This window comes from Nasonia vitripennis, chromosome 4 (genome assembly GCF_009193385.2).
Source record: "Nasonia vitripennis strain AsymCx chromosome 4, Nvit_psr_1.1, whole genome shotgun sequence".
In the NCBI taxonomy this organism is placed as follows: domain Eukaryota; kingdom Metazoa; phylum Arthropoda; class Insecta; order Hymenoptera; family Pteromalidae; genus Nasonia; species Nasonia vitripennis.
The window spans coordinates 23,182,633-23,199,094 of NC_045760.1; the positions used below are offsets into that span (position 1 = coordinate 23,182,633).

Here is a 16,462-nt window from a genome sequence, read left to right on the forward strand (position 1 = left end):
CTTTAGTGTTGCTAATTTATGCGTCATATAGAGCATACCAATACGTATTATCTTAAAGAACTATATTTACAACTTGTAATAAAAACTTAAAAGTAAAATAATACATCATTATAATATTTATAAATAAGCTACCCTACTGAAAAATCTCAAGTGAGATGTCACCTGAGATTTTTCAGTAGAGTAGAATTTTCAGTAGTGGTTTCGCTTCCTTCCTAATAAGAACGCCTTGTATAATAGTAATTTTAGAATTCGTGTAAAAATATGTAGGAAGAGTTTTTTGATGCATTTTTAGTCGAAAAATAGTGTTTTTGGAAAATGTCCGTACAGATTTATATGTGTTCGTTCGTACACACCTGTATCTCAGTATCTTCTACTCATTATGTCAGTGGTTTTTAATTCATCAAGTATATATATTTTTTTTTATTATAACATATACTAAAAAGAACAGTCCATTTTTACATTTTGTGAACGCATTTTTTAGCGATTTTTTAGTTTTGAGATTTCATTTTCTACTAATAAAGTTATTGAAAAAGTTGATAAAAGTAAATTACTTAATATCGTCGCTCCCTACGAAGAGTAGCACTGTACCAATTTCCCGTCATAAATAGCACAACTTGTTTGACGCACGCTAGACTAGCACAACTCAAAATTTCCCGCGAAGACTAGCACAACTCAAACTTTAAACAACGAATTTCTGTAAAAATTTCCGGATTTTCGCGAAACTGTCCCTAGTGAACATTTTTAAATATTCACAATTTAAAACTTTTTACCGAATTTAAAATTTTTTTCTTAAACAATTTTTTAAATTATTCACTTTTTTTAGAAATTTCCGAAACCTTTTAAAACTTTGAGGTTTGTCTTTGTCAAAGGTTTTCACGAACTTAACCAACCAAATAACCCAATAAAAACGTAAAATATTCACATTTTAAGTAATATAAAGTCGCGAGTTGTGTTACTTTTCGCGGCATTTCTGAACTGTGCTACTCTTCGTAGGGAGCGACGATATGTACCTGAAAGAGAATACAATTACCTATTTTTTCGCCGCGAATAATTTATAGTATCTTTCGTAGTTCTTTTATTAAACACCATAAACTGCAACTTTTTTGCTTTTTAAAATTTAAAATATAGTAATCGTTTAAAATAGTATATTGTGTACTAAGGGCGTAAAACAGGCTTTTTTAGACCGAGCGTTGAGATTGCAGTACGAGTGGAGGCGAGTAGCCCGAGCCGAAGGTGAGTGCGTTTGGGAGCCTAAGACGAGTGCACGAACGATTTTTGAGTTTTTCTTACCTTATTTATCGGGCCTAATTCTTTTTGACTGGCGGGTAAATAGTACATTATGCAACAAGGGACGAAAGTAGCAGATTTTTCCCGCGGTGGATTTACTGCTCGAACGAGAATATTTTCCCAGAGGATGTACCCGAGGAAAAAATATTCTCGTGAGGACAGTATAATCACCCAAAAATTATTGAGTTATTACTACTAGAGAGAAGGAGCCATATGCTAGCCTGTAAGCGGCGTTAATGCTCTCTCTAGAGAGAGAACGCAATATATTTGAAAAAGACAGAGAGTGGAGAGTACTACCTCTATGGGAAAAATCTACTTTGTCTCGTGTTGCATATTAGTACATTACGATACGTGTGACCTAAGTGGCACTTTATTACACGGTGCGTAGCTAGCTCGCTACGCTCGGGCGATACTGCAGCGCTGTGTAATAAAATGCCAACTTATAGGTTATAAGTATCGTATTAGTATATTACGATACAAGTGGCATAAATGGTCCATTACGGCACGGCGTGCATTAGCACCCGAGCGTAGCGAGGGAGCTAAAGGCCGTGTCGTATCGGACTATTTATGCCACGAATATTGTACGCTATTTTATAGCACTGACTAGCATAAATCCGCTGTCACGCCTATCCGTGGCCTAAACAGTCCATTATTGCACCGTGCTAACTGCATATTTATGCCCCGGATTGACGTGACATAGATGCGGATTTATGCCACGCAGTGCTATAAAAAAATATACAACTTGTTATTCAAAACTTTAGAAAGCTGTACGCGAAATTTCAACTTGTGTTATAATATGAATTTTCGAGTAATCAACGTAGACATAAACAAAACGTCAAGCTTGTAGACTGCGCGAGGAGGTAAGGGGTGAGACCGGTGCGCGGTGCAGGGGGTGCCCCGATCCTCACCCCGCCAGATGACACCGTCGAACCTCGCTTACACTGGAAATAAAACACAGCAGTTTCTGCTGTAAAACGCGGCAATTATAGCTGCTTTGCAACTGTAGCAACTGTTCAGTAGGGCCACTGTTAGTTTTGGCAGGTCTTGGAAAGCTGTCTCTATCTCGAGGATAAGTAGGTTATGTATAACCTTTTAAAATATAAAAAATCTTGAGAAATTAATTATTTTAATGAGTAATATGATTAATTAAATTAAAATTATAAGTAATGATCATTATAAAATATATAATATTTCCCTTGAATAACAACCATCAACTTATTACCATCCAACTATTGCATGCAGAGTGACTATTAGTGATTAAATTAAAAAGTGATTTTAAACCGTTATAACTCAAGAACTTAATTTTGAAAGCTTTAACCAAAACATTTTTACAATTAAGAATAATAAGAACTACTTTCAGTATAAATATCGAGTTATTTCACTAAACGTTTCTTGAAAACAGATTCGTACACTGAAGAAACCCATTTTTTAACACTCCGTGCGCGAAACGCGGTTTCTAGGGCTCGTTTTCCGTGCGCGAAACACCAGTTTTTTTAACTAGTGTGCAAAACAAATAATATGGCGCGAAACATGCCGTTGTTGTGGAATATACTATTTTTACCGGCTGCGATAACTGAAAACAACAGGCATGAATCACATAAAAAATTTGAATTTAGACATATTCACTTAGTGTCTAGGTCCCTTTCTTTGGGCTGATCATTAGCGCCATTAGATATTTGAGATCAAGAGTCACGATAGCGCTATGATGGCAAGTTTGAAGTACAAAGTACACTCGACGGACAAAACATCTGCGACGAACGATTTGAAAATTTGCTAGTGTAATATGGTCCTTGCGTAAGTTAGGTTAGATTGCTCGGAGTAACGTTATCAGAAACTGATGCAGCCGAAACTAACTTACGCAAAGAACATATTACACTAGCAAATTTTCAAATCGTTCTTTTCAGATGTTTTGAAAACGTGCGTTTTGGATTCTGAATTTAGGAAAAGAAGTTAATTTTGATTCAGCTAGCTAATTTTTATTTTATAGCCGTTTTTTTAAGTTTTCAAAACTATTTTTTGCGTTTATTCTAATATCATCTCATCGTTGCGAATAATCCAACTATAACGAATTTAAAAGAGAATAATATCACCTACTTTTCCGCGTTTGGCTCTCGAAATCGACCGTACCGTTTTAAGGTTATTTGATAAATTCGCTTCTCAGTAACGATTCAAAAACTGAAATAAAAATGAGTTTTCTTTGTCCAACGTTTACAAGAGTAAAAAGGCTTGAATTCATCTACAATTTTGGGAAAAGGTAGATGTTGTCGACAGATCTGAGTCTCGGATAAGTTCGTTACGCAGCTTTCACAACCCAATGGTTTCCGAGATATCGCACAATTCGGAATCTTAGCGGTGCTTGGCCAGTGCTCAAGCAGTCATCATGCTTTGAACTAGAGTTGGTTCCTGAGTTATACGAGCCAATCTCCAAAATCCGATTTTTCCCCATTTTGCTTCCTTTTAGAGGTTTGTAATAGTAAAATTTTCGAATTTATCAAAATTTCAAATTATCTTGAAAACTGAAAAAAAATTAAAATACCATTTGAAACTTTATAAATTTTGTCATCTGTGCGCAAATTTGAAGATATATATTTTTTATTTTACATTCAGTAATTTTTGATACTGTTTGAGATGCATTCATTTTGAACAACATTAATTGTAGGATGATAATATTATTGTCAGTAATACCTAATACTTCTTTCTGTTACATTATGATGTAATTTGGCCTGAAAATTCTTCAGAACACATCATGAAACAAGGAAGTATGAAAAAATGCGGTATAGATACGTGTTCGACGAGAACTGAATGGTTCTGTACGAAATGTTGCAAACCTATTTGCAGAAAACACAAAGAAGATCACGGCAATGAGCCATAATTGGGTTCATAACTCGGAAACTTATTGAAACTTTTACTACTTTGCGCACGATTGTTTATCCTTATTTTACACTAACAAATTGAACTCTGACCAAAAAACGTTACATAGGTTTTTGTCGTGTTTTTGCCCGTAGAATCGATATCCGCATTCAGTTTTGCAAAATTACGAAATTTTGGGTTATTTCGTTAAATAATTTGTTACAAACAATTGTAATCGACAAAAGAAAAAACACGGGTACTTTTATTTTTGGTTATGCAAAGGATGGCATAGTTCGTTTCTCGATATCTCTGCTAGGTTTTGCCTGATTTTTAATGGGTTAATATCTAGTTTTCTCAGTGTAGTACTTTTAACCACTTGAAAAAGTTCAATTTATAGTTCATTTAAATTATTGTTTTTTCTTCAAGTGAATCAGGGCTGCTGTGATAAATATTGAAGAGAAATTCATCATATAAATAATGTTTGAGGACGGTGTCTAGATGTACGTACATACAAATACAGAGTGGCTCGCAGGTCTAGATGTTGTGCTCCGGATTTTATGAGGTCTATGTGGAAATAATATTCAAGATAAAGCCCATAACTTTTATTAGAGAGGATACAATTAGTCATTTTTCAATCTTTTTTAACGTTGTTCTCGATTTACCGGCGGTATTCCAAACTGCTATAAAATATTTCAAGTTATTTCAAGTTTTGAAATTATTATTCATATTTAAAATTTTGTAAAAATTATTTTAAGTTATGAATTTCTAAATTTAAACTTTAAATTTCGAAGAGTAAAAATTGACGTAAAAAAGTAAAAATTTTGCGAAAAGCTAGTTTGAAGAGAGCGAACTGTCACTGTCGCTCTTTTTAAAGTGTGAATCAGTTGAATAACATTTTTATAAAGGTTAAACTTATAAATTTCTCCTTTTAGAAAGAGAACGTGTGTCGTCCTTACTTCAAAAGAGTACAAATAGAAATGATTGCTCTGTACCAAAGAGCACTTGAAATGAAAACACAAATAAAAATATTAAAAAATGGCTAATTTTATTAAACAAGTATAGAATGTTTTGCTTAAAATAAATAGTTGACATTTAACTTTTTGATTTCAAGACTTTTTTTGTTACTTTTTGTGACTAGTTTAGGGTAGTATATATTTTGTTTATTTGCGAGATACGCATAATAATAGAAGTTGCATAAATTAAGTTACATTAAATTATTATTTACCGTAATTATCAATAAAAAGTTTTAGGTAGAAGCTAATTTGACTCATTTTTTTGAGGTTAAATGTACATTTTTTAAGTTTTATTTGTTTATTACTACGCTCACACGTTCCAAGTTTAGATTTTTGAGGTATCAACTTATTCGTTACACGTTTATCTACTAATTTGCAAAGTTTGGGTGAATTCTGAACGGTTATTTTTGTGAAATCAAGCAATTACTCGAAAAGTGCAGATTTTCGTAAATTAAAATGTTTATAACTTTTGTCACATGCTCCAAACCTTCACCAAATTTTAACTGAATGTTTATCTTATCAATATCTAACAGCATACCAAATTTTATCAAACTAGTAAGATCATTGCGCGCTCCGCGCGTTCTGCTTTATATTAAAAATTTTTATAGGTTAGAAACAAACTATCACGCGCGTCCCGCCATCTATCTCGTAATCTTATTGGCCAATCGATGACCAATCAGAGAACGAATAGAATGATGATTCCTCTCTTTTTTAGAGTGGGATTCTGAACAGTCAATCACTTTTGGGTAGTACTACCTTATAAAATTATTTCAGTTACAAAAGTATAGTATTAGAAATATACAAATGAATTAAAACTAATTTATAATTGCCAAACTTTTACCTTTTGATTTAATTTATTTCAATTTTTTTTAAATTGTTACAACTAGATAATGAAACCACGTCATTCTCTCCTACCTAAAAGTTTTGATCGCTCCATTTTGAAGGAGTTCTATTTGTTGTCTGATTGGTCGTTTAAAAAATGAGATTTACATGGAGTCTGGCAATCTTAAGAATGGCAGATTGGAGAGACCGCGAGATTTAAATTCAACGTCAAAAGTATAAAAAATCATTATTATAAATGTTGTGATCCACTTTATGGATAGATATATTATAATATTTACACGAATAATCATTTTAACGCATCAGCGAATCATAATTTTTTCGAAAGCATGCTTGCAAATTTCGTAACCTCAAAATGGCGGGATATTCATATTGACACTCTATCTTGGATTTATAATATTTTACTTACATATTTGTCTAAAACTGAATGCTGTTTTTTAAAATAATACAAAAACTTTTCCTAAGGTGCATCACTACATTAATAATAATGAATTTAGTAGGCTTCCGATTTTCAATTCAAATCTCCCGGTCTCTTAAATCTGCTATTCTTAAGATTGCCAGACTCCATCTAAACGCAGTCTCGAGTTTTCGAGCGCAATAGCGTATGAATAAATTTCAAACCTCATAGAGTGAACTTTCGGAATAAAATAATTTTTTTTCTTCCAAATAGGGTAGCCTGAACCTTAGTCTATTAAATTAGTTCATATTTGCACGCGTATCTAACTTTGCATTTAACCTTTAAAAATGAAAAATCAGAAAAAACAAATTAAAATGGGCGTCTAAAATCATAGTGTCACTAAGAATGATAAGATCTGCTTTTTGTGGCAGTATCGAGTTCTTTCACTTAAGGGCCCTCGGGAGTATAGTTTTTCAAGCGTTGTAGCGACGTTTCTGAAACGTTGCTCACAACGATTGAGAAACGTTTTAACAACGCTTCTAATACGTTTTGGAGGAATAAATAAAAAAATTTGGTAAGTTTATACACGTTTTGGCAACGTTTTGGCAACGTTTTAAAAACTTTGTGAACATCGTACCAATGATTGCAGTTACACGGCCATCATCTAGGTGGTGTCTTTTAAACCACTAGTGAAATCGTGCTCTGGTGTCTACATAGGAAAGTGTAGCATTTAGGGTGGTAGGGTGGGAATTCTCAGGAAAGGTGGTAGTAGAAAGATATTACTTTGAATATTTTTAACTTAATTCAAACCTAAGAAACGTTTTAGAAACGTTCTGACAACGTAACTTTTCCAACTAAAGCGGACATTTTCACGTTTTAGAAACGTTTGTAAAACGTTGAGAAACTTCAAATTTAACGTTCCATGGTTTCAAATTCAACGTTTGAGAAACGCTTCGTGCTATGTGGGACAATGAGCGAGAAATATAGCGGTACCTTGCATCCTATTGATTCAACCGGTGCACCGATGACGCTGAAAATTATATATGTTATTGATATACCCTTTCTGCGGGAAAGCGAGTTTATAAGCTTCCGTTGATTCTATAAATTACAAAGTATATAATTATTTAGTTTATCGACGTTTCGAGGTTAGTATAAACTAGCGCGCCACGCACGGCCTTACGGCCGCGTTTTGCGCATAAGGCACGACCGCTGACGCTCGCGCTTCGCGTTCGTAATGCCTGTCGGTGCTTATACAGTATTATCCTGTTTTTTTTCAATATTGTTGTCAAAGTTTTGATTGGCGGTCATCAACATTATCATCAAAACTACTGGAAAATTAGTAACTTATTTGTATTTGTATCAATTATTTATTTTTGTTTGTAGATATTCTTAAAATATATCTTATTTTTATTTTATTCTGTTGTAATTTCAGATAAATAATACAACACTTTTGTATCGCAGTTTTCAAGAGGAAGTAAACAAAAGGATGATATTTCGTTTGTAGGATTTCAATTAGAATATTAGAAAATTGATTGTTTAGGTATTTGGCATAGTTTAGAGGTAGAGGATGTAGTAGGCTACTTAGAGCTTTTCTTCAATCTAAGCAATTTTTTTTATTGATTTTAGGTTTTTCTAGTTCAGTATATACACTTGAATTTTGAAAGTGAATTGTACTGATTCAGCTTAAAAGATTTAATTAATATAGCGTACGTCGTTATATGATGCCAATTTACACGGATTGTATTCGGCGATTAGGTATTTCCTAAATTATGCATTTTTTATAATTTAATTAAAAAAGTGGTTTAATTTTGTATATATGTATGAGATAAAGGCCAAAATATAACTTTCAGCTTTTAATAATAAAGGAAAATTGCTGAAAATAATTGGGTTGGATGGGGTATGTTGCACCGAAATTATTATTGAATTTATGTATCAAAAAATCGCTTTTAGGGTAGTGTATGTCAAAAAGTGTTAAAAAAAAAAATGTTTGCCACGGTAAGAAGTTGTATTTTGAAAATGTTTACAAGTTTTACATTTAACATATTCATGTAAAACGTAAATCCGTAATGTTTTATGGCAAATAATTGGTTTTTAGCTGTAAAAATCGATTTTGGGCTGTAAACTCGAGTTATAAGCATTTTCATGATTTGATGTCAATAGAAAAAAGTTGTATTTTAAAAATTTCTACAACTTTTACATTTAATATTTTAATGTAAAACGTAAATCCGTAATGTTTGATGGTAAATAATTGAGTTTTTAGCTGTAAAGAATCGATTTTGAGCATTTTCATGATTTGATGTTAAGGGGATAAAGTTGTATTGTTCAAAGATCTATAACTTTTCCATTTAACTTTTTTTTGTAGAATACTTAGAATTCAACTTAGAGCTAAAAAACCGTTTTTAGCGATTTTTGGAGGTGACCGCATTCTGCGTATACGTGCAGGATCAAGCCCAAAATAAATCTGTCAGCTTAGTATTACGAGGGGAGTTCGCACACAAATTTTTAGCCCGATTGATTAAAGTCTTTCCGAGATAATCGCATCGCAGGAAAATTTTTATTTAAAAAACGCTTAAAAATCGAACAAATTGTGCCCGCATTTCAAAACGACGTAGAGGATCGGGATAAAAAAAATAGTTTTTTAGCTTTTGCAAAAGGAGACTTCTCCTAAAATTTCAGCCCGGTCGAAAATTGCGTGAGATATCGCATCTCACACATTTTTCGCACACGAAACTATAAGGCACTTCCGTGTCGCAGTCGTGCCTAAAAAACAAAAGAAATATGTTGTTTATACACTTCGTCCTGACAGCTTCAAAAACGATAAACTTAAATAATTATTTTTGATTCACTAGGGTCACGAAAACTTATAAGCTCGCTACCCCTCAGAAAGGGTATATCAAATATTAACACACACACACACACACACACACACACACACATATATATATATATATATATATATATATATATATATATATATATAATTTTCAGCGTCAGCGGGGCACCGGTTGATTCAAAAGTTGTGATATGCAACCCTGGTAGAAACACTCAGCATCAGTTGGCGAATCGTTGGCCAAATTCGTAATTAAAAACGACATGCCATGGTTATTTTTTTACTATCGGGTATATATAAAAAATTTCCCCCGTAAACATGTTATAATGTAGATGCTTTCACTAATTACCAAAGAGCTAGACCATTTATAAGAAATGCAGATATTCATTTTGGAAAAAATGCATCCATTTGATTAACACGTTAACCAATCAAAATAGTTAATTCTACCAGGGAAGGTATCGCTATATTTCTCGCTTATTGTATAGCTATATATACACTCCCGAGGGCCCTTCAGAACTGATATTGAATCAATACATAAGGTTGAAGGAAGCTACGTGCTAAAGAATTGGCAGCCGGTTTTAAAGAATACGAATACAATGCATAATGTTATTTTAGATGTATATGGTAATGCAAATTGACAGCTGCAGTATAGTAGGTCTTCTGTACAACTCAAGTAAGGTAATAAACCTGCATTGGATGAAGTGAATTTCTGCATTATCGACTGCTGTGATATTTTGAATCATAGCTAGCTATGATAACTGCTATACTGTATATCATTCATCTATCTATAGATGGATTGCCACTCAATTGTAATAAAGACCAAATTTATTAACAAGGGGACACCAAAGCCCGTAGGTAGCCAATCCTGTTCAAATTTTTTGTTGATAAATAACTTAAGATATTTGTAAGGTTTCCATCCCATGGGTTTCACCGTCGAGGATAAGCTTTATATTCTTATATAGTCGTCGCTTTGTACAAATACTATTTCAGTTCATAATTTCCAGCGAAAACTAGCACAGCTGAAAATGTTGAGGAAAGAGTAGCACAGATCAATTATGCCGCGAAACGAATACAGCTCAGGGATGAACCAGCGATTGGGGTACTAAGAGTTGTGCTACTGTTGGTAGAAATTTTGAACAGTGCTAGTCATCGTACGAAGTAAAGATATAAGAAGACAATATCTTTCCCCCCTTATGAAGACTTGCACAATTTGAGTTTTCAACAAAGACCTTTTTTGTAACGATAACGCTATAAAAACTGAGTCGTGCTAGTCTTTGTTGGAAATCCAAGTTGTGCTAGTCTTCATAGGCAAGCGACGATGTATACGATACGTTCTTCGTGATGATTTGTGACATTATTCTTGTACTATTTTCTATAATTTAAGGAAAAAATCAGCGACTATTTCAGCTAAATGGGATTGATTAGCATTTCCAAAACTTAAAAGATTAATAGTACTATGCCCATTTTCTTGTATGTTTCGTTTTTATTTATTTCGTATATTTATTCAAGTGTCTTAATTCAATCAGAATATAAAATATTACATACTCTTCAAGTTTATCGGTCCACCAGTAATGTAAAAGGTATTAGTTGATTTTGTAAAATGTTAATACACCGAAATGATTGTTAAAATTACATTTTCAAGTTTGTTTTGCAAATTGAGAAAAAAAACTGTAAAGTTGGTTATCATATCAGAACATGATTTTTTATATCGAGCTTTTAATAAGATGAGTTAATTTAAGAAATTTTAAATAAATAAAAATAAATAATAAAATTAACGTGCATCACTTGTCGTAAGTGAGTTTTTCACATTCTTATTCTTATAGGTCTGCTGCCTTCTTTACGTAACTAAGATACTTGTATACGTTCGTATAAACGTCAGGATAGCCTTTGGCACATCGAATGCCTCCAGAGACGACTCCAATTACAAAACCATCTTGAACTAATGGGCCACCACTGTCACCCTAAAAATCGCGTATCGAAAATTAGTATAATGATTATTCTGTACAGTAAATTGTTCATTTAGCACAAATTTTCGAACTTCATTGAAATATATTAATGCAAATCGTTAGCTTCTAAATTGTAAATTAAAATTTAATTACATTTTTCATAAAAATGTATACTTCTTAATGTAACAAAATGTTTCTTACACTGCAGGAACCTTTTCCTTTCTTTACGAATGTGCAGATGTGAGACTTGTGTACTCTAGCAAACGATGGCATCATAGACTGGCATTTTTCGTAACTAATTATGGTCAAAGTAAGTTTCTGAAGAACGTTCGACACAGGAGAATAAGGATTAAGCATGGTACCCCAACCTGATACCACAGCCTTAGATTCAACTTTCACATCTTTGATTGGTAGTTTGACAAAACCAATAAGATCAGACAATTCCACTTCAGTTTTCAGCTAAACAATAAAACAAAAACGACATTCCAATATCAAACAAGATAATTCATTACATTTAAAAAAGTACGATATTAATATTTCATGCATTATTTATGCAGTGTTTTCGCAGCATACACTGAGAAAACAAAAAATAATTGTACCCTAAAAAATGAGAAAACAATAAATGATTATATCCTGAAAAGTAAAACGTAAAATTGAATTGCGCTTCCGATTGAATACTTTTTGTCAGTCTGCAAGAGAAGCTCCTTGGATACACATTGAGCTTCGAAAGCAAGCTAAAAAAATTATTAAGTGCAATGCGTATGCGTGCGTGTGTGCATGTTTCTGTGCGCCAGTGCGTGTGCACTCGCAAAAATCAATATATATATATATATATATATATATATATATATACATATACATATACATACACACACACACACACACACATATATATATATATATATATATATATATATATAATGAACTGAACTATCGAAAACTGAAATGATTATCGTTATCTCTATAGTTAAAAATGACTCCTGTAATTCGAGGGATTTTTTACTGAGAGAGAGAGAGAGAGAGAGAGAGAGAGAGAGAGAGAGAGAGAATTTGGCGTCAAAAGAAAAAAAGAATTTTTGTTCTTATTTGACATTATTCATGATGTTATTATAATACCAATAAATCATACCGAAAACACTCCAATGTCGTACATCCAGGCGTTGCTCTATCACGGTAATCTGGTTGCATAGATTTATCGCTGACTTGGTACGTTTTTCCACCGCTGGTCAAACTATCGGTACCCACTATAGTAGTGACATAGCCAAAAAAGACTTTTTTCGAAGCCATGACACAGTGAGCGGCAGTAAATACATGCTTTTTTGCTAATAAGGGCGCCACCACAAAAATGTTTGCCATTTCTGCGTAAAGAAACTTGATATGGAAATTCACCAATATCTGCATTTTCTGCTCCAACCAATTTTTCTGTTTCTTCAGCCTTTGCACCTAGATTTTTTTAGATCTGAAATATAATAATATTTTTAAGAAATTGCTTTATATACATTTGTTAACTGAACTAATTTTCAAAGTGTCCATTGAATTTTCTCGAGCATTACACGTGGTAAATCTGTCATCTGATAAAAATTCAATGTATATATTTTTTATGTTATTTTTGGTCTTTTGACACAATGCCTATGCCGATTTAGTTACATTCGCTATACATCATATTTTCATTTGAAATCTTATAACCATTTAACAAAGAACTTGAAAATCGCGCAGGAAAACGAAATAATATAAAAATAATTTTTATTTTACAAAATATTTGAAAAATTGAAAAACCTAACTTTATTGCTAGCGCTGACTATTGCTAGCAGAACAATTTACTTTCCACTCTCGTGATTAGGATATAGTACAATAATTTTAAAATTTCATATAAACTTACCAAGTGCAAAAATCGCAACCAGAAGTATACAAAGTTTACATTATGATACCTGCACCCTGGTAGAAGAATTAGCTTAGGCGTTGGCTTGCTTAGTAAGAATAACCTTATTTCTTTCGTTAAAATAGACCAATTTTAAGCTTATAATGATTTAATATGCGTGGCGAATGAGATTATAACCTATATAAAGTGCAGCGAAAGAGACAATAAATAAGAACTCCATAAATATTTATGAAAATAAGTCCAGCTTTGCTACTCGGGGGTTTTTACGGTCGCAGAACACGAATATCGTGACGGCAACGCTCTCCTAGGTACCTGGTGCCCAGGGTGGACAGTATCACGTCGTCTCCTGGAGTTTTTTGGGAATTTAATAATAATTAAGTGAAATATGTTACTCACGGATTTCTGGGACCACTGAGCATGGATATATATGGTGCTATACTTAAGATAATCCCAGGAGACGATGTTGTGTATTCAGTGACCTCAAAAACCCCCAATCAATGAATCTCGACGAAATATGTCGTTATTTCCCGTGAAACTCCAGGAGACGACGTTGATACTGCCAACCCTGGGCGCAGGGTACCTCGAGGAGAGTTGCCGTCGCTATATTCGTGTTCAGCGACCTCGAAAACCCCCAATCAACGAGTCTCGACAAAAAATGTCGTTAATTTTCCGTGAAACTCTAGGAGACGACGTTGATACTGCCCACCCTGGGCACCAAGTACCTGGGGGAGTATTGCCGTCGCGATATTCATGTTCAGCGACCCCAAAAACCCCCTAGTAACAAAACTACTTTCTCTCATCAATATTTACCGCATTTGTTTGCTTTGCTGCATTATTATTTACATTTGAGCTTACGTATCTCTTCTTTAAAAACAATATGAGCAAAAAAACCTTATTCTTGCGTTAAAACGATGTCGCTGTTAGCCAATTATAACCCAATATTCTTGGCTTAGATAAGCTAATTCGACACTTATAAGCTTATTTTTGGGTTAAAATTGGTTGCGATTTCTACCAGGGCAGATGACGCATAAATCAGAGGAATAGGTCATTAGGTCATTTTACTCAAGTTTCAAACTTGAGCAATAGTTCTAGCTCAAATGGAATACGCTAATATTTACTTCAGTTGATTTATCATAAACTATAGCAGCATCTATTTTCCAATAATGTTCGAGAAAGAGCAGAATCAGTCAGTTCCGTACCTCTAATTAAAATGGGGGGAAGGATTTCACCCAAATGCTAAAATTTTAGATGAAAGTGTAAATAAAAGGCGAAACTTTCAAAATTTCTTGTTTTTTTTTTAATGTTTGTCTCAAAACCAATTATTTGTTGTTATATTGGCTCTTTTAATTTACGTTTCTACCTTTTTGTACATAGGAACTTTTAACGGCTTGATTAAAAAAACCGCTACTAATTCATTGGTACGTAGCTTCCTCCAACTAAATTTATAGGTCCAATCAATAAAATATTGTTTTAATATAAAATATATCTTCCTGCTAATGTATGAGGTGGTTTTTGATACATAATTTAATATATAAGTTTTGGATGGTTCATTGTCCAAAAGTTTGCCGACCCCTCTGTTTTTTTATTATAGATAATACAAACACTGCCGTCAATTTTTTTTCACAGAAATTTACGCATGTTTACATGTGTTCCTAACCAACCTAACCAACAAAACAATAGGCTATTCATTAGATAGGTCGCTCGCGCAATTTTCGAGAAAACGATTTTTACATTTTAGCTCTTTAGTTGAAAACCGCTCGACTAAATCGTTTAAAATTTTAGCAGCAGATAGCTTTTTTATGGTGAATCACCAAATAAAATTTTGAAGCATTTAACTACATTGTTTTAGAGATATAAGGAATCGAAAAATTAAAAAAAAATTGAAACCTTGATATCTTACGAACCATAGGGGTTTGAAAGCTGTGCAATGAACTTAGTTAAACACATAAAATATCTACTTTTTCTCCCGAAATCTCAAGTCCAATAAGGCCTTTTTGCGTCCGTAATCGAGGCACAAAAAAAACTCATTTTTTTCAGTTTTCGATTTATTAGTGAAAAAATAAGTAGTCAAATCACTTTAATGGGGTATAGTTTGATATGTGACCCATTGACATACTTTTTTTCGCGAGGTTATGATGTTTGGTTTTAGAGATATGAATTAAAAAAAAATCAGCTTTTTCATTTTATCTGCCGAACAAAGCAGTCGATCCCGAGGACGGAACAAGGAAAAGTAAGTAATTTTATTCTCTTTCAAATGCATTATAGCTGAATTGTTTGTAACAATACGATGATTGAAAAAAACGCAAAATAGTGTTATTCAAATATCAAAAAATGGCCATAAAAAAGTAGTTAAGAAAATTAAAAAAAAACTGTTTTCCCCGAATTCAGAATCCAAAAATAGATATACATGTCAAATTTTATTAATATTGACCGAATATGATTAGTACGTTAATACAGTCAAAAAATAACTTTGACTCACCCGTGTTGTAAAAGTATACGATCCTCATGAACATAAATTAATCTGAAATCTTTTTGTCAAAATTAAGGCATTAAATCATACCGAGGCTTCAAGTGATTTCTTAGTTTTGAAAAGAGCGATATTTATGATACGATGTGGCGTAAACCTCGATTTACTGCACGCTCGTGCACAAATGCACTGGCTAAATCTCGGTTTACGCACGTTGTGTCATAAAATAACGTATGATACTAGGGGGTAAAGGGATTTCACCCTCGTGGGGACTTATCACCCTTGCTCCGCTCGGGCGATAACGTCCCCACGAGGGTGAAACTACTTTAACGCACTAGTATCATAATATACTATTCCATTATTTTGGGTAGGGTGATTGTAGATTCATTATCAAAAAATCCTCTCTTAAAAAAATGATGGCCTTTGTTGTGAAACATTTAATACGTGATTCTGATTGGTTGCTGGCTTTAAATTCATAACCCTCAAAACAGTCATAACGCGTAACCCTGGTAGAAATGTTTGAGGTGTTTAAAATGAAATGTGGAAACCTTGATAACAGATAAAATATATGTAATATAACTAACAAGAAATTTTAGTAAAAATTAATCATTACCAAGAGTGTGTATAGTATTACAACATGTGTATTGAAAAGTGGCACCCTAATCCCATTTGTAGTAGTAATAAAATGTGTGAATATTATTTTGTTTTTTGAAATGTCAGTGAGAAGTTCAATTAAAAGAGTAAAGAGTTTGAACATATACTGTGTCTCTGTGCCCAAAGTCGCCCTCGGTGAGGTTTGAGAGGTGAATTTAAAGAAAAGTTCAGTATCCGAGTCAGTAAGTTTAAGTCTATCATTTTACAATGCTCTTTGAATTGTAAAAAGGCTACTAGACAACAAAAATATGACACTGTCAATTCCTATGTTACCTAGAAATATGTAACCTAGATGATGC

At 33.2% G+C, this 16,462-nt stretch overlaps 1 protein-coding gene across 1 annotated transcript; it reads right to left on the reverse strand.

Moving 5' to 3' along the window:
• Positions 1 to 10,692: 10,692 nt before the first annotated feature.
• Positions 10,693 to 12,697, reverse strand: LOC100120861 (chymotrypsin-2-like). Its single transcript, XM_016984870.2, has 3 exons — positions 12,293 to 12,697; positions 11,365 to 11,622; positions 10,693 to 11,178 (listed from the first exon to the last, which is right to left on the reverse strand). Exons 1-3 carry the CDS (start codon positions 12,314 to 12,316, stop codon positions 11,035 to 11,037), a joined length of 426 nt encoding a protein of 141 aa, XP_016840359.2. The 5' UTR covers positions 12,317 to 12,697; the 3' UTR covers positions 10,693 to 11,034.
• Positions 12,698 to 16,462: the final 3,765 nt, after the last annotated feature.

What these genes read in the sequence shown, in the direction of transcription:
- LOC100120861 (XM_016984870.2), bottom strand. Translation starts at nt 12,316, where the DNA reads ATGTACGACATTGGAGTGTTTTCG. An exon ending in ACGACATTGGAGTGTTTTCG is followed by an intron (nt 11,623 to 12,292) that starts GTATGATTTATT and finishes TTTATTGTTTAG; the next exon opens with CTGAAAACTGAAGTGGAATT. An exon ending in AAGGAAAAGGTTCCTGCAGT is followed by an intron (nt 11,179 to 11,364) that starts GTAAGAAACATT and finishes CGCGATTTTTAG; the next exon opens with GGTGACAGTGGTGGCCCATT.